Genomic DNA, 23,471 nt, shown 5'->3' with positions numbered 1-23,471 from the left:
GCTGCCTAGCTGAAGTGGAGAAGTCTTGTTCCAGGGATGTCCTGAGCATTTTGAATAATAGTTCAAGGACTATATAGGAAGGACTCCACAGGGACATAATGTCAAAAGGAAAAGATCTACCATTTGGACAGAATGACATCACACCTCACTCTCCCTAACAGACATTCTTTTAATTTTAGGTGACCTGCTCTTGTTAAAATCATCTGGACTTTCAGTTAGTTCTATAAAAGTTCAACCTGTGGTTATATCTGCTTATAATCCTCAGATTCAAAACCACACAGGTAGAGCCACACAATGTGAACACAACAGGATTCAGGTTGGTTCGGAAAACAACCCAACTCCCTCAGGCTCAGGTCAGGTGGGTGAGGATCTGCGGTCAGGGTTAAAAATTAGGCCTGAGTAGACCTCTATGCATAGCCTTTACACATCCAACCGTGTCTAGATCTCTGAAGGGATTAGTACTCCCTCTGATTAGAGAATCCTCTCCTTTGTAGGATCTTAATGTGTGATATTAGTTGGTGTTATGGGTCCTCCATTTGAACAGTTATCTGTGTTCATTACATCATCTTTCCATGAAAACATTGTTTTTGGTGGCTGTTAATTCTGCTTGTTGTGTGAGAGAAATTCAAGTTTTAATGGCAGGCTCACCATACACTATCTTTCATAGGGATAAGGTCTCTCTCTAGGTAGGAAGTTTGGATGGGATCTAAAGTAATATCTAATTTTCATGTTAATTAGACTATTCATGCACTTGTTTTCTTTCTGAAACCTCATGCCAGTGATTCTGAAAGAAAATTACTCTTTAGATTTTTCCAAGAGCTTTATTTGCATTTAGATAGAATTAAACCATTCAGAGTCTCTTCTAGATTATTCATAGCCTATGCCTAGGCTGTACTATCTGACTGTTCTCAAATAGGTAAGCTTGATTCCCCTGACAAGTCAAAAGGTCACCCAGCTTGAGTTCATGCTGCATCTGTGGCTTCCTTTAGAAATGTCCCCATAGCCGAAATCTGTAGGGCTATCACCTGGGGTTCAATTCACATGTTCAAAAAACACTAAGCTATTGGGGAGGTATCCTGAGCAGATCTTTGCTTTGGCAGAGTGGTCCTTCAGTCATTATTTGGTTAAGACTCTGATTACCCATCTCCTCACACAGGGTTGCTGTACAAGTCTCAAGAATGGAATACATGTAGACAGTTGCTTGAAGAAGGAAAGACCATTATTTAACTTACAATAACTGGTGTATTTTGAGATGTGTTTTTATGTGTATTCCATGACCTGTTGGCCTTCCTTGCTATTTTGGAGTATCCATTATCATTTGAATTCTGGTTGGCTAAGGAGCTGAGGCAGTTGGCCCCAGACCATCCTTTTATACCTTCATGAGTGGGGAGCATGAGAACAGCTGGGGCATGGGCCAGTTGGCACTGCTGGCCAAAAGGTTCCAGTCTCTGATGAATGGGGCATGTGTGAACCCAAGATTGGACTATGTATAGATAACACATCTCAAACACTATTTATTGTAAGGTGAGTAACAGCCTCTTTTGTACGGAAGGTCCTATTGGGAATGAGAGTGGGTCTTTTAAAACATTTATGTTCTTTGTAGAAGGGCATTGAGACAGCTTTGCTCTATTACAGTGAAGTTGGTTGAGTGTTGACTTAACTGTGGGATAACCAGCAGCAGCCATTGCAGGGCAGAACTTTTAAAATGGAAGAGGCTGAGGTGAACAATAAATAAAAATACAAGACAAATGTAAATTTTTATAGTGGTGAAAACTAGTAAATAGTAGCAATAATAAGCAATTAATATTTAGTAATTTTTCTGCATGGAGCTCACTGAAGGTAGTGTTGGTAAGATCACAGATACATCAACGCCTTCTAACAAGCTCATTTTAAGACTGTTCTGGTATCAAAGGGGATGATCGAAGAATAAGGGAAGAAATCACTTTCACTGCTAAGTACAGCAAATAGGTTCTCAACTCTTCCATCCTCTGCAGATTGAGTTGCATTCCTAAGGAATGGGAAGCGCAGACCACTTGCTTCACAGTTGCTAAACAGCTAGCATAGTTTTTGTGCCTTTTTGACCATAAAATTTCTACAATTGAGATTAGATCTGTGAATTGTCTGATACATTTGTCAGATTAATTGCCTCAAACAAAACAGTTGAGAGATCTGGGTTAACTGGGTCTGTGGAAAACTGTTGGTTCTCATAGAGTGCTCACCGTTAAGGGACAAGTAGATTTGTTTTCTGATAAGATTTGGATTTTATCATATCAGTGTGCATGCTTATTATTGAGAGTGAATTCACTGTTTTGTGAAATTGAGCAACCTGAGAATGCTGTCTAGAGCCAGACATAATACAAGCAGGCCTGTGTCTTTTTCTCCCTCAGTTATGATTATTCTCTGGTGAATTTGCACATATTCAGAACTGTTCAGGACACCTGGTCACATTATTACAGTTTTATCCGAGTATCTCTTGATAGTAACCCTTTTCAACTTTTTAGGAGGAAACAAATTGCTTTCCTTCACATAAATGTCTTTGTTCAACCCCATAGTCTTTGTTGTAGGCGTTTAAAGGTAGGACCATAGGTCCCATTTTTCATTTCCAAAGAAAGGGAAAACAAACATGTGAACACTGAGCTTTGGGGATGCCAGATTTGTTGTGGCATTTCCAAACCTCATTCTCTGAAATCCTGGGATTCTGAGAGAATGGCTTAAGGATCCGTTTGAGAGTGAAAATGAAAGATCTGTTGATGTACATGCTACAGTGCTTCTAGTCCAAGGATCAAACATTCTTTAAACAACTGTTCATTGCCAACCTAGGAATGCCCGTCTTACTTTTCGGAAAGTAGAACAGCTAAGCTGTCACATTTAAATGATCTCAGCCTGCACTTGGTCAGTCTAGCAGAGGGATATGGTGGCACTGTGACATCAGATCTGACTTTGCTGTGCAAAAGCAGTACCGAAGTCAAGGAGAAATGCCTGAAAATGGAGTTAATAAACTGGTAAATATGATTTGGATGCAAGATTTTCTATCTTGAAAAGAAAGCCAGTCACTTAAAACTTTGTTAAAAGGCAGGTTCTGTTGATCAAAAGTGGTTAAGGACATACAGTTCTCTGGAAAGAGAAGGAATAACAGTGAAAATAAGATGACTTAATTTCATGTGCAAAGGTTTCTTTTTTTCCTTTATCTCTTTACAAAAACTATTATTGGTTAGATGAACACATAGAACATGCTGAAATGTTTTTCAGGTAGTGTGTTGTCATTTAACATTTGAACATGTTTCCTGCATTCTCTGAAACCGTACTGTTTGTGTCACATTGTTCACTCTCATACAAGTCTCTTATAATTCTTTTTGCGGATATAGACTAACACGGCTGCTACTCTGAAACCTGACATTCTGGACATAAGAGCTATCTGCAGCTTGTCTAAAGAGCCTTTTCCAGTGTTAAGAAACTGGCGCCCTGACAATAAGAGGATTTCCTACGCAGTATAAAATTACAATTTAGGCTGAGTAATTCTGTTCAAGGACAAATGCCGAAAACTTTGCAAGTTTTGTTAAACAAATACATATATTTTAAATGAGAATGATTTTGTTACATATATATCTGAGCTCTTTGAACTTGTATCTAATTTTGGCATTAGCGTGGTCAAACATCAGATTAATGTAAGTTTTTAAATTCTAGCTCTTTAGTAGGTGAGATAAATACCTTATGGTTTCACATAATTTATTGATATAAACTTGCATGTGGTCACTGTGATTACAAAGCTGACTTTCTATCATTTGTCAAGCAGAATTGGCAAACTGTCATCTTCAATCTTACTCTTCATAGTTAAACTTATTCATGAGCTGGTGTCAGTTTTCCTTTCACACTGTTTGGAATGGAAGCTGTTCTCAGTGATGTCTGAAATTAAGCACAATTGAATGAAATGAATGTTGTTTTTTAAAGTATCTCTCCAAGTTGCAATCATCCTTTTTTTCTTATTTCTTTAGTTACAATTACAGAAAACACAGTATTTGCAGTTGGGACAGAGTCGTGGCCAGTACTATGGAGGGTCACTGCCAAATGTGAATCAGATTGGGAACAGTGCCATGGACTTGCCTTTCCAGGTGAGCTTCAGCTGCTGTTTATACATTTTAAATCAGAGCTGTGACTTTCTTCAACTGGAGACTGTACAATAAAGGCTGATAACAGGCCCAGAGCACAGAATCGTAACCTCTGCAGATCAGCGTAACTGTATTAAGATTTGTCAGTCCTAAAGAATGTAATTTTAAAGTAGAAAAAGCGCATAGTGCTTTGTGGAAAAATATATGTTACCAAGAAGTTGATTGATACAGTTCTGCTGCGCTCTGGTTGTGGACATCTTTCACAGTTGGTGCTACATAAGTGCATGCTGCCAAACAGTAACTTTGCTTTATTAATGATTATAGTGCCCATGTGCATCTGCATGGTACTGTTCAGAGGCAAGGGCCTTCGTTTTCAGTTTTTATTTGTTTAAAATTTCCTGGCAATTTATTGGTGCTTATTACAAAAATTAAAAAAACTGTAAAAAACAGTTCAAAAAATTGACTTCACAGTTTCTTGGGTAAATATTGGGGGGGTAGGAGGAAAGGAAAAAAGCAACAAATAAAGACAAGTAAGTGTATTGAAAGTATAAGCAGTTTAATGCTGTGGTTTATTTCATGGACTGTACATCAACAGTACATACACACACACATGCATGCGCATGCATATATCTGCCACAACATGGCCTTACTTTAAAAGACAGCCTTGCCTCTAGACATAAACTAAAGCACATCTACTTAATGTACTGGGGGGAGGGAGAGCTCAGTGGTTTGAGCATTGGCCTGCTAAATCTAGGGTTGTGAGATCAATCTTGGAGAGGGCCATTTAGGAATCTGGGGCAAAAGTTGGGGGTTGGCCCTACTTTGAGCAGGGGGTTGGACTAGATGACCTCCTGAGGTCCCTTCCCACCCTGATATTCTATGATTTTGTGATTCTATTAGATTTTCTTAACATGAGTGTTTTTACATACTTGAGTGGTCCATAATTTGGTCAAAATTGGTAAAAACCATGAATAGCTTTTGTAAAAGTTTTTAGTAAAAAAACAAAAACAAAGGGCCTTATTCACAGTGTGACCAGTATTGGACTTATGATGGGACCCGTTCCCAAAGGGGTGACAGTCTAAAGGCGCAAGTGGAAACGCACTGGACAAAATAATTCCAGCCACAGAATAAGATGGGGGTGGGAGGTGAGTCTATTACAGGGTGAATATTTTGTGGAATTGGGTGCATATTCTTGGCACCTTTTTTGGGGGGGTAAAATGCTTTAATCAAATGTCCTGTGGCTAAACGTTAGCTTCAGAGTAGGCTCCATTCTTCAATATGGCTATTACTGAGGTTTTGTTATACTCTGGCTAATTTTTGAAATGACTCCTTTATCTAGATTAGTTTCTCATGATGCCTGAAACTGGTGGCTTGTTTCATTTCATTATTTGTGGTTTATATACTAAATCTGCTTAGCTTGCTCCTGTATTAAAAGACATTGTCAGAACAATCCTAGTTATGCATTTTTTTGCCCATGTTACTGATTAATATCCCATATTACTAAAATGGAAAACTTTTAAAATCTCATTTAATTTTCTCTGTTTAGGTTGCTTGTGTTCTGTGTATTTAAAAGTTTTACATAATGTCAGTTGCTACAGTTTCTAAGTGCTCTGCTCCTGTCTTTCCTAGACTAGGGTTATAATTTCCCAACTCCAAGGAACAAAAACTCTTCCATCCTCCCCAGAACCAATCCTCTGCCCTCTTTTCACCCCTCGAGCTCAAGCTCTGCAGAATTCCTTCCCAGGGTCTTCTCCATGCAGGCCCAGCTAAATTCCCTCTAAGCCGCTCAGCTGCTTATTAAGCCCCGCGCAGGGGCTCAGTGCTGTGGTGGGGAGGGGCACCCCTCCCCGCCAGCTCCACCACAGACCTGCCCCGGACTTGCCATGGCCAGCCGGGGAGAGGAGCCTCTCCCTCGGCCTAGCCCAGCCCCACTAGAGCTGCCAGGGCTGGGGGAGAGGCGCCTCTCCCCTGGCCCCGAGCTGCTGCCGCAAGAGAGGGCTGGAGGGGAGTCCTCTCTCCCCACCACAGCCCCGGGGCAGCCTGCACTCCTCTCATCCCCGGTGGTGTAATGGCAAGATGGCTCTGTGGTTTGGCAGACGGACAATACGCTGTATTTGCAGGACCTGAATGAAGGAGCAAATTTAGGATTTTCCAAACAGATGGCGCAAAGGGATTCAGCAAAGCTGTTACGGTTGGCAAGGAGTTGAGAAGTGCCCAGTTTTTCCCACGTGGTTCACGGACAGCCCTTGATGTACGAGTGGAGGCTGAGCATTCTGTTCTCCCACTTATGCAGCTTTGTACTGTGATAATGTAGAGGATTTCGAGTGAGATTGCTTGGAAGTCTTGTCTGCAGCAGCTTTGGGTTCTGGGAAACCTGTTGCCAAATAGTAAAAGTTCTAGTGGCATATACATTGTTCTAATGCATAAGATCCATAGAGTGGAGTTGACCGGACTAGTTGTCTTCCCAATCTAAATGAAACTTTTAGAAAGTAAATTCAATTTTAAAATGTTTGTTGCTTTAATCATCTTTGTTAGCAACATGAGAAGGAAATTTCTTGTTTTGATATTTTTATTTTGTCAGTGTCTCTTAATATAATTATGATGCTGATGAGAGGGGGTGAAAAAAATGCCTTGAGAGAGACATTTCCTACAGAGCATCAAGTGAATGTTAGGAATCTGAAATTAGAATTCAGTGTACTCGATGAATCCCCTTCCTGCATCTTTTGCCTTCATGGTTAAGTTTAAGCTCCATTTGTCAGCATGTTCCTTCTGGATGCATGCTGCATGATACACCAGGAGTAACTTATGCACTAGTTAGCAGTAGGTTCATAGATTACTCTACTCATTTCTATCATTCCTGGTGTTTCAAAGATGGGGTAGGACTTAAAGGCTGGAAAAATAGTGCAAATTTAGGAAATCTGTTGCCGTCTGCCTCCCCCTATTACTAAACTCTCTTTTGGGAGATAGTTTCCAGTGCTTCTCCATTCCAGATATAGTGTGATCTGTCTAGTATATGAAAATTACATTTAAGGAAAAAGTTACATTGTCCAAATGATGATTGGCTGGTGTACCCGTAGCTGTTAGGTTTATTTTTAGTGCATACAGAATCAGGCCTAGCTGTGGATATATTGATTCTGTCCGGGTGGTTTCTGCATGTATTTTTTTGTTGATAACTTTTTATCTCCCTTAGACTCCTTTTCAGTCATCTGGACTGGATACAAGTAGGACAACTCGGCATCATGGTCTGGTGGACAGAGTGTATCGTGACAGAAACCGCCTTGGGTCTCCACACCGGCGTCCGCTGTCTGTGGATAAACACGGAAGGCAGATATCCTTTGATTTATGGTGTGGCATTAAAATGTTGCCTTTGTCAGCACTGTTCGTATTTAAAGTTTGTTTTACAAATTGTTTTAAATAAACGAATCGATAAACCCCAAGCATTGTAGAGCGCGAGTGTGGATTATAATGGGGGACTCCTGAGTTCCATTCTGGTTTTGCCACTGATTCATTTTGTGACTTTGGGCATAAGAACATGCCGACTCAGATTAGAAATCCACCCAGTCTCACATCCTGTCTCTGACAGTGAATCGTGTCAAAGGAAGGTGCAAAAAACCCCATAATGGACCAACTGTCTTGCTTGCAGGGGACGTTTCTTCTGAACTCTGGACAGTTAATATCTCCTGTTCTGAAGCATTATCCAGTGTAATGTAACTGGATAGTCTCCTTATTGCTATATGGAAGTCTGATCTTTCACAAATCCTAATACTTTGCTTCTCTATATCTCAGATTCCCCAGCTGTAAAGAGGGGACAATAATACATACTTAGTTCCCAGAGCTGTTGAGAGGCTTAGGTAGTGCCTTGAGATCCTTTTGTGAAAAATACAACAGAAGTACAAAATGGCAGTGTTGGTGGGTCTGACTCCTCTTTCAAAACTGAGCAGAACCAGGACTGAATTTTTTGCAGGTGATTTCTTTCCATTTCTATTACAAGCTGACTCATATGAGTTCAGCATCTGCCAAGCACTATTTCTTGGTGACTTTCATAAAACAGAATTAGTTTATTGTTGTTGACTAGCTTTAAAAGTGCCAGTGTGAGAGTGGTTATTGGAAATGAGGGTGATCCTCCTGTTACTCAAAAGTGACAACTGCTGGCCAGCTGAGTGGCATTATGTGATCTCTCTCTTTAGAGGAAAGTTGTGATACAACCTATATACACGGAGGGAGCAGTATTAGTGTGTGTATGATGGGAGGAGAGATGTGTAGTTGGAATAAACTGTATCTGAAGCTATAGGTTGAATTGCGTGCTCCTAGCAAGGCGCCATATTTCATGACCCACCCCGACTTGTCTGAGACGACTTCAGCCTGTGTGTGTGTGTGTGTGTGTGTGTGTTGGTGGGTAGCAGGGAGAGGGGATCATTTTGACAATAGTGTGTGTGGCTAGGGAAAATGTAGGATTATACGGGGGGAGGTCAAGAAAAACGTGTGAGAAGAAGGTGGAGAGTGATTACCCCTTCATTTGACTGTTGAGAATGACTCCCTGTATACCACTCCACCCCAGTAGGTATAAGCATTTTTTGTTTATGTATTGTCAGGCTTGAATTTTTAAGTAGGAACACCCTTTCCTACAGCACCTACAAAGCCACCATTAACATGCATATTTTGTTTGAAATGTCATGCCAAAATCAGCATTTCCTCCACAAAGAAATGCTCTTTGCTTTTCTCACTAGAGTGTATTGGCTCTGACAAAGTAACTTAAATTATTCCTTGTTCAAAGCTTTCAAATGGGCCTGTTATTTAAACAAGAGGCTCCTGGTTTTCTCCCCCTTAACTAATTGAATCACGTGGACAGTTGTCCATATGGCACTGTGTATCTGTCGCCTCCATCGGATACAAGCTGGAGAAGGTTAGTGGCATAATTCCATGTGCATTGGTATTTGGTCCAAAGACTTAGATCCTGTGACAACCCTTAGAAGTGCAAGAAACATTTGTTTTTCCCTGTGGCAGCTTACAGTACTTAGGGTAATCTGGATTGCCATGTGTGGTTTTTTTTTTTTTTTTAACTGAATCTAGAACTTAATGTTTTTTCAACTCTGTATGGATTCTTTTAAGAGATTGTTTTTTAAACTTAAAGTATGCCAGTGCATAATTAGATTTTGAGATATAAAGTTTCCCAGGTTTACGTCTGTAGAGGGGTAAGATGCTCAGAATTACTGAGTTAGAAAATCATAGGTTTTTACCACTACATTAGAAGTGGGGCTGATCTTTCTTCACAAGCAATCAGTGAGCAAAGAATGTGTAGTCATTTGTCCCCACCGTCATGCCCCTTGCACCACAGTTGGGAACAAGGAGTGCCTATGTGGTATGCTGTGCTTACCAGTTTGAGGACACATCATCATGCAAGAGTGGCAGAGTAGAGGACTGGGATCCTGGGACTCCCACAGTTTAATTCTGGCTCTATAACAGGCTACTTTTATGTTCCTTGGCAAGTCAGTTTCCCTTTCTGTAAAATGTGGGTGATATCTTCCTCGCAGAGATGCTGTGATGCTTAAGCAATGTTTATAAATTGCTCTCAACTCCAAAAGTGCTGCTGCTTACTCTGAGACCATACGCTGCCCCAGTGGTACCAGCGAGAGCACACCCCAGATAGTTTTCTATCTGTAGCGGTTCGTTTGTTCGTCTTTGATGTTCCTCCTAAACTCCGTTGTTTTGTTGAAACAGTTACTCTATAAACGTGTAATAAATTCAGTTCTGTAAAGTTATCTGATCGTTTCATCAAGAAATCTTGCCCAGCATAATCCCAGTGTAATATTTTACAATTACAAAGTGGTATTTCAGGTTTATTTTAATTTGCTGAATTTCCCATGTGACTAAGGGGATTGTTATCCTCATAAGCATCCTTAGTTTAAAAAGCTAACAGGTTTCTTTGCTTTCTTGCCAGGACCAATTCAGATTCTGCCTTGCATCAAAGTACAATGACCCCAGCTCAACAAGAGTCCTTTTCAGGAGGGTCACAAGACATGCAGCAAAAAAGAGGTAAACTCTGTGGGGGAGAAGGGTGGGAAATGGAAAATCCATTTCAGAACTTGATATCATTAAAAAATTGTTTTTCCCGTATAAGTGGGACTGCAGGAATTATCAAAATGTGGTTGGTGCCGGAGAAAAGTGCCTCAATGACAGTTCTGGAGACTGAAATCCAAAAGAAGTAGAGCATTATCAGCGATAGAGCAGGCTTCTCATACTCTATCCTGGCATTTTACTTCAGCCTTGTTTGGCATGGCCCATCTTCAAGAGTGAGAAGGTAGTTTAGATTTCCTGGACCAGCCAGTCCATGATTTGTATGCTGGCACTACTTTCGGGGCTTCCAACTAGCTCCAGTTTGTAGTGATGGTTTGCATTATGGACATGTTTTAGAACTGGGACTGAGATCCCTATGTTGTTTAACATTGAGCAATCATTTGGTGGCAACAAGTTTTTGGGTACCAGAGGTCACAGTGAGAGCTCTTTTCACAAAGAGAATGTATTCCAGACGATTTTAACCAAGATTTAATACCCCGTGGTATCAGTAGTACTGGTAACTGTTGGGGAAAATTGCTGTAATTGACAAGGTTTATTTTGGGCATTTCATTTAGTTTGTTACTTGTTGATTGATGAATTCTGGCTTGTGACAAACATTCCAAGTTGGCAGTCTCATAAAATATTAAAGCAAGTGGCAAACAAAATCAAATTCTTTAAATTAATTCTGGCTTCAGAATCTTAGGACTGCTACATTTCCTTTCCAGTAAATTAATCCAACAGATTTCAAGGGCTTTCCTCCAGTGACCAACCTTACCTCAAAATATAAAACTTCCAGTGTTCAGATTGAAAAACACATGACTGTTAACACTTATTGTTCAATGTGCAAGCTCTTAACTCTAAATATTACCTAGGTTCAGATAGTCTGATTCTCCCCTTGGGCAGGTGTTGGGGATCATGACAATAGTAAAACTACCTGGGCCTTTTGTTAAATATTTAGGGGTGGCTTTGGTAACTTTCGCTTTCCATTTTTTAAATTAGCCATTGTAAGCAACTTTTTCAAAATTTGTCAAATAGCTATGTTGGAAACCTGATTCAAATATGGCACCATAGAGGGATCTTCTCCAGTTCTTATGGGTAGCAAATAATCAATGTCTTATACCTCAGTACCAATGTTTAGAAATATAGGTTGGTGTTTTTAATGTCACTACTGACAGGTAGCAATAACCATTAAACACCACTACTGATTTTTGGTGCCCTCTACTGGTTTTTGCTTCTATTACCAGTTCCAAAATATATTGGAGGCCCTTTAATCTATGCAATGAGATTTACAGATGCATCTAAAATGACTTTGTTTTAGTCCTTGAAGAAATAGACAGTAATACTGATATATAACAGTCAAGTACACACATTCTCCATTGTAACTTCTATTATGTACTCTTTACACCACGATATAAATGACCTTTTACAAAGTACTACAAATTTATACAGTGCTTTTCAAACGTAGGCTCTGGTCCTGCAATCAGATGCATGCACGTGGGCCTTTGTGCCTGCATGGAACCCAAATGGGTTGTAAAGTCTGCATGTATGCATTTATTGGATTGGGGCCATAATGTAATATGTCATAGCCTAGAAAGGTTTCTGCAGATGGAAATCTGCTTTGTATGGATGTTCTGTCTATGTCACTATGCAGTCTTGCTGCTTGCATGATGAAATTGTTTCCAACTTTGAACCCATAAACGTCCTGGACCACAGAAATAGTACAAATTCAGTTTCTCCTATCCCAGTGGAAATGTCTAGTTTTTGCCCCATTGGGCAACATTGGTAACTCACTAGAAGCATTTAAGTCTTGCATATCACGGACTTAAAATAGAGCAGATAAAAAAATGGGACCACCTCAAAGGGGAAACTACAGGTCCCAGCATGCAGTTCCATCTAGATTTGAGCAGTCTAAATCAGATTTGGAGTAAAATTTTCAAAGGTATATAAGGGTATGTCTTCATTGCAGAGTTAACCTGGGCTCTTACTTGGGTCTTGCCCCTAACACCCCTCTCCCCTCCACATACAACAACTCGCTCGCCCAGGTTTGATGCTTTTAAACTCTTGGCTAGCTGGCCCAACTGGGGTTATAGAGCCTGGGTACAGCTTTCACTCAGGCTGGTAACCTGCCCTCTGTACAGTAAGGACAAGAGCTAAATCATTTGAGTGCTGATAGTCTTCTAGTACCTTCCCAAAGGTCCTCCTATGTGTCAAGAAGGTCACACAAGCTCTTTCTCAATTAATTGAGAAAGAATCACGGGAAGAAAAAACCCACTATGTGGCCACAGCTGGGGAAGGTCAGCTGACTCAAGGTCTTGGGGCTCCACCTGCAAGATTGGAGGGTCGCCAAGCTCGGGCCCCAGCCTGTTGCCTGAATGTCTACACAGCAATTTTTCAGACCTGCAGCCTGAGCCCTACGAGCCAGAGTCCACTGATCCAGGCCAGGCATGAGTTTTTTTATCCCTGTGTAAACATAGCCATAGAGTGGTTCAGCTTACTGTAGCACTGAGAGCCATGGGATATGCCCCCAGAAGTCCAAATGATACACACACATATCATTTAGGCTAAGTCATTTACATGCTTTTGAAAGTTTTTTGTGCTAGATGGAAAAACAAATAGCTTTTTAGAAAGCTGATGAACTACACTTGGGGTGAAATACATTTTTTTAGTGATCTGGATATAGTTTTATTCTGAAATATACATCTTATTTATTAGTTGAGAATAGGAATTATTTATGGTAAAAAATTACCACATTTTTTCCTGACTGAAATATATGATTGTTTCTGCAGGATGTAGCAGATTTATAATAGGATGTGCTTTTATTTTTATTCTGTTTTCTAGTCTTATTATTGACTGTCCCTGGAATGGAGGAAAGCACATCTGAAACAGACAAAGCCCTTTCTAAACAAGCATGGGACACTAAAAAGGTAGAAATGCCAAATCTTTGTAAGGTTCAGATGTTCTAGTCCAGACAATGTATTTTGTAAATATATTTAGGTAAACATTTTGAATAATGTTGAATTGAAATGAACTTTGCTTGGTCAGACTTGAGTTGAGGTTCTATATTTTGCAACAAACAACCTAAAGTGAGATCAGGGAGCAGTATAGCTATCTCTCTGTGCCTATTGTTGTCAACTATCTCGGCGGAAACTGTATTCTAAACTTGAGTCTTGGAAGACTGTTAAAGCAGAAAATGAAAAGGAGTACTTGTGGCTTTTTCTTTTTGCGAATACAGACTAACACGGCTGTTCCTCTGAAAGCAGAAAATGATTTTCAGCTGTCTTGCTTTAAAATTTATCTGTAAATGTTAAGTTTGCATGTAAAAACTCCATTAATAGGTTGGTCCCTTATGCAATTGCTTTTTTAAAAAAGTACCCAAGCATTTGTTTCACTTACTAAGGTTTGTCAGGAATTGACAGATTCCAGGAAATTTTAAAGTGAAGTCTGATATGTCATCCTTAGCTTGCGCTATTGCATTAACAGTGCACCAGTAAGAACAACATGAATGAAATACAGAATTAAAACATTCTTCCATCATCTTTTCAAATGCAGAAAGCTACTTTAATGAAATAAAATGCACTCTTTCCCTACTTGTATCTCTGCTTTTATTTCTACCACTCACCATCCTGCCTCTTTTTTCTCTCCTCCTTTTCTTTTTTTCTGTGAATTTGTCTAACTGGCATTTCTCAAGGCAACTTCCGCACCAAAACAATGATCAGATTTTTGTTGTTTGTAAAACAAATGGTAAATATTCAGGATTTTAGTTATTTTGCTCCTATAGAGCTGCTATTGTCTCCATGCTTTCCCCCATCAGCCTGGTTACTAGATAGATAGAAGTAGCAAAGGTAGCATTTGCTTTTGAGATCTGAATATTTTTTTAATGCTTAAATAAGTCTGGATGTTTAAGCAGGTCTGAATTATTGAATATTAATAAACTTATTTAGAAAAAATATATTAAAGAATCAATAGGGAAAGGATGTTTGGTTCATGAAGTTCTTCAAAACCAAGGCTGAATTAATGATTTTCTTGAGCTGTTCTTTGTGTTAAAGTATTTTCAAAGTCTAATTGTGGCTTCTCAGCATGGCAGCTTTCTCTTTTCTTCTCTCTTTGCTACGGTCTCCCTGCTTACCTTGGGAATTATGTGTTTTAACAGTCAGTCCCTAGCAAATATAACCTTTCTAAAAAGGGTATGCATATTTTATAAAAAGCCATGCATTGGTTAATCAAGTGATCGTTCCCTGTATTACATGCAGATTGAGCTAATTTGGCTTTGTGATCATACAAAGTGACTGCTGCCATCATGTGGGATTTTCATATGAGAAGTCTTGAAAGTGACATTGTTGGGAGGACTGCAGGGTTCTTTTTCTGTGGATTACCACTGTAGTATTCATGTCCATAAAGTGTCTAGGAGACAAGTTTCTCTAAGCTCGTGGAACTCAGTAAGATAGAAGTAGGACTTGTATTCTGGATGTACTATTGATGCCTGAGTGTCTGGTTTATGACAGTTGGATGCAAAGTCTTATACCTCATCTGAGAGCTTTTACTTTCTAATAACTGTTATTTTAGCGCAAAGATATGCTAGCAAAGGCAATAATGAATACATTTCATACTATTATGTCTTATCAGGAAGATTGCAATCCTGTTTTGGTAGAACGTACCCTGCAATTGTCCAGGCAGATTTTTAGGAAATATCAAAATGGAAATACTTGATGTAACAAACATTAGGGATCAGAGTTTATATCCTGAGCTGGGAGATATGGGGAGCAAGTACTTCTGTGTAACCCCCTTGCAGACTCATGGAGCAAGTGTTAAAGAGCTTTGCGTTTTTCTCCTCCATTGCTATGAAAGTTGCTATGCTGTGGTGCTTTTGGAGTGTGGCACTGTGAAGTGGGAGATAAGGGCTTAGATAACCTATTAAAGTTTTATTGATATACCAGTCTTGCACTTTCCAAGTTTTTTTCTAAAGTGCTACTTGCTTTTCTGTCATTCAGTTAGCGTTTTTGTGATAGTTTGTAGATTTTCATTCATTTAATGTCGACAGCCCCGACATATAGCGATAGGCTTAGATTTAGTAAGAAAAATGACGTGGTCGATGTTTGCTTGCTAATTTAAGCAGGTGATGTTTTACTCTTGCTCTGTCTTCATTTTGTTTAGTTTATCATTGGAACTTTGAAGCTTAGCTGGCTTAAAGTCCATGCTGAGATCAGTTTTTTTGGTGTGGCACCAAACACCCATTTTGAGCAAGAAGAGGCTTTTAAGAGCATATGAGAAACTGCTCTTCTTAGGTTTCATTTAGTAGGTTTCCTATCTTTTAAAACAAATTATTTCCTAAATGTTGTTTTCCACATTTCTTTGCCTTTCACAGTGTCTTTCTGTTCTATTTTAGACAGGGTCATTGAGGCCTAAATCATGTGAAGTTCCAGGAATCAAGTAAGTTTGGGAGTGGGGTATATGGTTTTGTAGGGATGCATGTAGAAAGTTCACTGCCTGTTCCTAAGCTTCTTGCTCCGTAAGCTCTATTGATTAAGGTTCCCTGTATACTGACAATGAAACAATGCTAACCAGATTACTTTTAAACACTGAAAACATGGTGAATGCTAACGTTCCTTGAACATGGTTTGCTTGGCCATGGTAACCCAGATGATGAAACCATTAAAAAAAATGTTCTAGATTCAGTCTCTAATTATACAGAGTACATGTGATTTAAAACAGGAGATGGAGAGTCAAGAATTCTGAGTTTTATTCCCAGTTAGGCATGTTTTGTGTGAACTCGGACAAATCGTTTGACCTCTCTGTGCCTCAGATTCACAATCTGTAAAGCTGGGGGCTGAGATCTTCAAGGAGAGTTCATCACTTAGACATAGGCTTTATATGATCGTAATCACCATGAAATGCACAAAGTGTAGTTCCCTCTTCTAAATAATATGGAAACAGCTGCAACCCCACTGAAAATATTGCCATGTGACAACTGTGGGTAAACATTAAAACAGTGACCACTCTAAATATTTTATTTGTATATTTTTTTACATAGCTTTGTGCATGACCGCTTCAGATAAACTTTCTTTTTGTATATCATGTGGGAAGTGTGTATGTAGACTAAAATCTCAACTGACTTTTGTTACTGTATTTTTTTTAAATTTAGCATCTTTCCATCAGCTGACCAGGAAAACACTACAACGCTGATTCCTGCTGCACATAACACAGGTGGCTCTCTGCCAGACCTGACAAACATCCATTTCCCTTCTCCCCTCCCAACACCACTAGATCCTGAGGAATCCACGTTCCCATCCCTGAGTAGCTCCAATAGCACCGGAAATCTTGCAGCCAACTTGACTCACTTGGGCATCAGCACTGCCAGTCAGGGTAAGAACATATCCAAAGGGCGAATTTATAGATTGTCTGTCAGTAAAAAGTCACTTTCTATCCCTCAACAGTTGTGTAGCATTGCTGAACATTACTAAACAGCTGCTGTGTTTCATCTCAAAGTTAGCGTCACTGGTGTATGCAACTCGTATAAATCATTTTGGGATAAAGAAATGTGTAAACAGTCATAATTAATTAACTCTGTTTTGCGTATCCCTTCTGTGATAGTCTTCCATCTTTCATTCTTGGCGCACATGCATTATTCTGGTTTTATTTTGTATGATTCTTCCAAGGGTGAGATGCAGTGTCCGCATCTTGGCAGTAACTCGACTCATTTTCTGGAGTACCAGCCAGAGTGCACCCACGTAGGGAAACCACTGCAGCAAATTTCTTGATTTCTTGTTTCCATTCCTTCTGTCCTCTCTTTTTGTTGTGGTGACTCTCTTGAGAGATTGTATCATTCCTTTACCTGAACCAAATGTGGACTGTTAAGCAACTGAATTAGTATATAAGCCCCCTAAAATACGTTCTAGTCGGGATTGTTTGTAAGCCTGACTGTTTCATAGCACAAACTGCATTTTTGAAGAGATCCTAAATACACCCACCTTCATAAGGCTCTTAGGAATAAGCTTACAATCATCTGGACCATGTTGTTTTAGAGTTGTATCCTGCTCGCTCTTTGTTTTGTTGTGGCCTTGGATTGTAAGCTCTTTTTAGGGCAAGGACTCTTGTGTTTGTACACCTCTTAGCACAATAGACCTTGATGCTGGTTGGAGTCTCAGGGCTTGCTTCAATACAAATACATAATTAAAAATCCCATTATCAGCCGTGCTAGAAAAATGTCAGTAGACCAGCACAACTACTGTATTTTCAGGACCAGTAGCCTTTTCCAGGCAAATAGCCTGAGGCAGTGATCAAAAAGAATCAATCTCTGACTTGGGTTATTTTATTTTATTTTGAAATAACTCATGTTGCCTGAGCAAGCAGGTGCCTTATATCACTGACAACACCATTAGCAAAGAAATGGCATTTTATAAAGCACCAGGCCAGAGGGCCACTGAATGAGTGCTGCGAGCCTTCATTTCCTTATACAAGTTGTCTTGGTTATACTGCACTCTTCCTTCCGTCCCTTTCTTGTGTAGCTTGCCTCTGTTGCTGTGCCCTCTTACTTTGTATCCACCGTACATCATGGGCTGCAAAAGAAGCAAAGAAATGGGAAAGATAATGGGAAGGGAGAGAGACTGACAACAGAATAAGAGATGAAGGCCAGAAGGGAGGAGAAGAAAGAAGGTGGTGCTGGGGCATGTGGCGTAGGAATTGGGATAAACATTCTTCGTATATGGTAGCCATCAGTGATAAGCACAGAACTTGGCTCTTCAGGTTGCTGCAGACCATGACTGGGCATTATAACAGAAAAACCTGCAGAACAGACGCCTGTTAATTCAGACTGCTTAGATCAAAAGACCTTGAAGTTATAGGATCTGAGTACCCCTTGGAAGAGGGTTTCTAAATGTTACTTACCATAAAGGCGCTCTCTTTTTCTTCTGAGGTTATACTTATCAGGGGAATAGATGTGAGTGGGGTTAATAGTTTGTCTGACCATCAAATAATGACAGGCAACTTTTGTTTGCTAGTCATAAAATGGAGTCATACCGTTGTATCTGGCAAGAGAAGTGTACTTTCTTTGGCAAAGCACCCTTGCAAGCTTTTCTTAAAAGTACTCACTGCATAGCATCCTGAGAAACTCTAATGATTCAAATAAGGTGGACACATAACCAGTGACAATAATTTAAAGAATGTCACAAGAATACTGTTAAAAATATTTTTATTCACAGAAGTGCCGAACAGTCCTTAATTAGTTTAATCCCCTTATTTTTAGTTACAATTGTCCAAATGAAAATATAAAACACGCTTTTTTAATCAAGCCTTTCCCAGGAGCTATTTCCCATTGTATATGTCGAGATATGCTTTTCTGAACACTTGCCCTTGTGCTTTGGAGGAGGTGTAAGGGGAGAGAATGCACCTTTTTGGATTTCTTATTAGAGCTCGTTGGAAATATTTACACAAAACATTTTCATCAGAACTTGATGATTCATCAAAATCTAAGCATTTTGCAGAGCTTTGTTGATATCAGTGAAATTCTGCTGGAAACTTCCTACCAGCTCACCTGCCCAGCTCCTCAGCAGTCCGGGCTTGCAGGCTTTTCAACAGCCCTCCTAGGAGCTGACCAGGTGTTGGGAGCCCAGGGATTTGGGGTTCTCGCATGTCAAGCAGCCCAGCCTTCCAGTGTCTCTGGCTCCAGGACAACCCACCAGGCTGACTGCTTTAGGGTTGAGACTCCCAGTAGAACTGGGCAGAGAACAGTAATTTTGTTTCATGGAGGATTTTAAAATGTTTGATGATTTGTTTCAAATGGCTATGAAACCAAATTTCTAAATTCTCAGTGAAATGGAATTGCCATTCTCTGCCCAGCTCTGTTTCTCATGGCTTTCTTGCAATTTACTCTTTGGTGCTTAGATACCAGATAGGTACCTTAGAAATTCCTGATACGTATAGTTATAACGAATCTCCTTAAACAATTCCTCTCCTCTCCTCTCCTCCCTCCTTGGTGTTTTTTGCACCAATTAGATTTTTTCATAAATTCCAAAGCCAGAAGGAACCACTGTGATCATCTAGTCTGACCTCTTGCATAACACAGTCCAGAGAGCTTCCCCAAAATAGTTTCTAGTGCAGATCTTTTAGAAAATCTTCCAATCTTGATTTAAAAATTGGATATTAAAAATATTAGTAACTGTTGTCATGTTGCATGCCTTCTTTCCACTCCAGTCCTTCAACACACCCAGACCATTGTTTAAAAAGTGGTCTGTGTTTAATTATTTTAGTCAATTGCTTGTAAGTCAGTTTCTCCAGGTGCTTATTTTTGCTGCTCTTCTAAGGCCTGGTCTGCACTACGAGTTGAGGTCGAATTTAGCAGCATTATCTCGATTTAACCCTGCACCCGTCCACACGACAAAGCCCTTTTTTTCGACTTAAAGGGCTCTTAAAATCGATTTCTTTACTCCACCCCCGACGAGGGGATTAGTGCTGAAGTCAGCCTTGCTGGGTCGAATTTGGGGTACCATGGCCGCAATTTGACAGTATTGGCCTCCAGGAGCTATCCCAGCATGCTCAGTTGTGACCGTTCTGGGCAGCGCTCTCAACTCAGATGCACTAGCTAGGTATACAGGAAAAGGCCTGCAAACTTTTGAATTTCATTTCCTGTTTGGCCAGCATGGCGATCTCACCTGCACAGGTCACCATGCAGACAGAGCTCATCATCACAGAAGACCATGAAGTCACAGAATCGCTGAAGAGCTCCAGCATGGACTGAACGGGAAGTATGGGATCTGATCTCTGTACGGGGAGACAAATCCCTGCTGGCTAAACTCTGTTCGAAAAGACGAAATGCCAAAATATTTGAAAACCTCTCAATGGCATGAAGGACAGAGGCTATAACAGGGTCCCGCAGCAGTGCTGCTTGAAAATTAAGGAGGTCAGGCAAACCTACCCAAAAAACAGAGAGACAAACAGCCGCTCCGGTTCAGAGCCCCAGACATGCCACTTCTGTGATGAGCTACACGCCATTCTAGGGGGTGCAGCCACCACTACCCCAACCCTGTGCTTTGACTCCATCCGAGGAGTGGGAGGCAACACGGAAGCGGGTTTTGGGGGCGAGGAAGATAGCTCACAGCAAGGAAGTGGAGAAACCGGTTTCCCCAACAGCCAGGATCTGTTTATCACCCTGGACCTGGACCCCCTGAACCAACCCAAGGCAGGCTCCCGGACCCTGAAGGCGGAGAAGGGACCTCTGGTGAGTGTACCTTTGTAAATATTATACATGGTTTAAAAGCAAGCGTGTTTAATGATTAATTTGCCCTGGCATTTGCAGCCAGTACAGCTACTGGAAAAGTCTGTTAACATGTCTGGGGATGGAGTGGAAATCCTCCAGGGACATCTCCATAAAGCTCTCCTGGATGTACTCCCAAAGCCTTTGCAAAAGGTTTCTGGGGAGGGCAGCCTTATTCCGTCCTCCATGGTAGGACACTTTACCACGCCAGGGGAGTAGCACGTAGTCAGGAATCATTGCAGCGTATGGTCCCGGTGTTTGCTGGCATTCAAACAACATCTGTTCTTTATCTCTGTGTTATCCTCAGGAGAGTGATATCATTCATGGTCACCTGGTTGAAATAGGGTGGTTTTAGTAAGCGGACATTCAGAGGTGCCCGTAACTGCTGGGTTGCTTGCCTGTGGCTGAACAGAAATCTTCCCTGCTGTTAGCCACGCGGTGGGGGGTGGGGTGAAGCCATCATCCCAGAGAATTGGGTGTGTGGGGAGGAAGGGTTAGTTGGGTTTCTGCTGCATGTGAACCCGGAAACCGCAGCCGCTCCTTTTAAATTGCCAACCCATTTTTAGTGGCTAACCCAACGGCTACTTCGTATGGGAAATGAGGGCACTGCTGTTTGAAATCATTCCCACATGTTATGAAAGTTAAAGAAGCCAAAATACTGTGCCTTACCATGGCTGCCTGCAAGCCGAATTCTGCTGCCCGGCCCTGCATGAGTGATCTCTCACACCAAACCAGCATACCCTCAATAAGAGGCAAAATACGACCTTGTAATGAAAGCACATGTGCTGTGTAATGTTAACAGCAAGGTTTACTGTGAAAGAGTGTACCCATTGTTCTATAAAATGTGTCTTTTTAACTACCACTCTCCCTTTTTTTTCCCTCCACCAGCTGCATATGTTTCTCCTTCCCAGAGGTGAGCGAAGATTAGAAGGCGAAAAAACCACACTCGTGATGAAATGTTCTCTGACCTCATGCTGTCCTCCCGCACTGACAAAGCACAGCAAAATACTTGGAGGCAGACAATCTGAGTGCAGGAAAGCACAATATGACCGCGAGGAGAGGTGGCGGGCTGAAGATGGTAGGTGGCATCAGCTTGCTGAAAGAAGGCAGGGGTCAATGGTCAGGCTTCTGGAGGATCGAACTCCTATGCTCCAGCGTATGGTTGAGCTGTAGGAAAGGCAGCAGGAGCACAGACCGCCGCTACAGCCCCTGTGTAACCAACTGCCCTCTCCTCCAAGTTCCATAGCCTCCTCACCCAGACGCCCAAGAACACGGTGCGGGGGCCTCTGGCCACCCAGCCACTGCACTGCAGAGGATTGCCCAAGCAACAGAAAGCTGGCATTCAATAAGTTTTAAAGTGCTGTGTGGCCTTGTCCTTCCCTCCTCCACCACCCCTCCTGGGCTACCTTGGCAGTTATCCCCCTATTTGTGTGATGAATAAATAAAGAATGCATGAATATGAAGTAACAGTGACTTTATTGCCTCTGCAAGCGGTGATCGAAGGGGGGAGGGGAGGGTGGTTAGCTTACAGGAAAGTAGAGTGAACCAGGGGAGCAGTCCATCAAGGAGAAACAAACAGAACTTTCACACCATAGACTGGCCATTCCTGAAACTGGTTTTCAAAGCTTCTCTAATGCGCACCGCGCCCTCCTGTGCTCTTCTAACCACCCTGGTGTCTGGCTGCACGTAATCAGCAGCCAGGCTATTTGCCTCAACCTCCCACCCCGCCATAAACGTCTTCCCCCTTACTCTCACAGATACTGTGGCGAGCACAGCAAGCAGTAATAACAATGGGAATATTGGTTTTGCTGAGGTCTAACCGAGTCAGTAAACTGCCAGTGTGCTTTTAAACGCCCAAATGCACATTCTACCACCATTCTGCACTTGCTCAGCCTATAGTTGAACAGCTCCTGATTACTGTCCAGGGTTCCTGGGCATGGCTTCATAAGCCATGGCATTAAGGGGTAGGCTGGGTCCCCAAGGATAACTATAGGCATTTCAGCATCTCCAACAGTTATTTTCTGGTCTGGAAAGTAAGCCCCTTGCCGCAGCTGTTGAAACAGACCAGAGTTCCTGAAAATGCGAGCGTCATGTACCTTTCCCGGCCATCCCACGTTGATGTTGGTGAAACATCCCTTGTGATCCACCAGAGCTTGCAGCACTATTGAAAAGTAACTCTTGCGGTTTATGTACTCGCCGGCTTGGTGCTCCGGTGCCAAGATAGGGATATGGGTTCCGTCTATCGCCCCACCACAGTTAGGGAATCCCATTGCAGCAAAGCCGTCCACTATGACCTGCACATTTCCCAGAGTCACTACCCTCAATATCAGCAGCTCAGTGATAGCGCTGGCTGCTTGCATCACAGCAGCCCCCACAGTAGATTTGCCCACTCCAAATTGATTCCCAACTGACCAGTAGCTGTTTGGGGTTGCAAGCTTCCACAGGGCTATCTCCACTCGCCTCTTAACTGTGAGGGCTGCTCTCATCTTGGTATTCTTGAACTTCAGGGCAGGGGAAAGCAAGTCACAAAGTTCCATGAAAGTGCCCTTATGCATGCAAAAGTTTCGCAGCCACTGGGAATCATCTGAGACCTGCAACACTATGCGGTCCCACCAGTCTGTGTTTGTTTCCCTGCCCCAGAAACGGTGTTCCACCCCATGAACCTGTCAAATTGACACCATGATGTGCACATTGCAGTGGCCCGTACTTTGTGAGAAGTCTGTGTCCATGTCCTCCTCAGTCTCGTCCCCGTGTTGCAGTTGCCTCCTCCTCGCCTGGTTTCACTTTTCTTGCAGGTTATGGCTCTGCATATCCTGCTGGATAACATGTGTGGTGTTTATAGCGCTCATAATTGCCGTGGTGATCTGAGTGGGCTCCATGTTGCCAGTGCTATGGCGCCTTCACTGAAAAAAGGCGCAAAATGATTGTCTGCCATTGCTCTAACGGGGGGGAGGGGCGACTGACAATATGGCTTACAGGGTTGGCTTACAGGGAATTAAAATCAACAAAGTGGGTGGCTTTGCATCAAGGAGAAACAGAATGGCCCCCTCAAGGATAGAACTCAA

At 41.6% G+C, this 23,471-nt stretch overlaps 1 protein-coding gene across 7 annotated transcripts in view; it reads left to right on the top strand.

Annotated features, from left to right (window-relative positions):
- CRTC1 (CREB regulated transcription coactivator 1) overlaps nt 1-23,471 on the top strand; it is a 134,741-nt gene that overhangs the window by 32,250 nt on the left and 79,020 nt on the right. For 6 of the 7 annotated variants that reach the window (XR_012156180.2, XR_012156184.2, XR_012156183.2 and 3 more), the window contains exons 2-8: nt 3,993-4,109; nt 7,297-7,434; nt 8,948-9,009; nt 10,045-10,139; nt 12,999-13,084; nt 15,544-15,587; nt 16,300-16,520. Coding sequence is in view for 1 of the 7 variants with exons in the window: in XM_073324069.2 (XP_073180170.1) it covers nt 3,993-4,109; nt 7,297-7,434; nt 8,948-9,009; nt 10,045-10,139; nt 12,999-13,084; nt 15,544-15,587; nt 16,300-16,520 (763 nt within the window). In the remaining 6 variants the exon portion in view is untranslated. Of the gene's footprint in view, nt 1-3,992; nt 4,110-7,296; nt 7,452-8,947; nt 9,010-10,044; nt 10,140-12,998; nt 13,085-15,543; nt 15,588-16,299; nt 16,521-23,471 lie in introns of all 7 variants that reach the window. The other variant, XR_012156181.2, reaches the window with a different exon arrangement.

The sequence above is a fragment of the Lepidochelys kempii genome, chromosome 25 (assembly GCF_965140285.1).
Source record: "Lepidochelys kempii isolate rLepKem1 chromosome 25, rLepKem1.hap1, whole genome shotgun sequence".
Lineage (NCBI taxonomy): Eukaryota > Metazoa > Chordata > Testudines > Cheloniidae > Lepidochelys > Lepidochelys kempii.
This window is presented reverse-complemented; position numbering and strand designations above follow the sequence as displayed.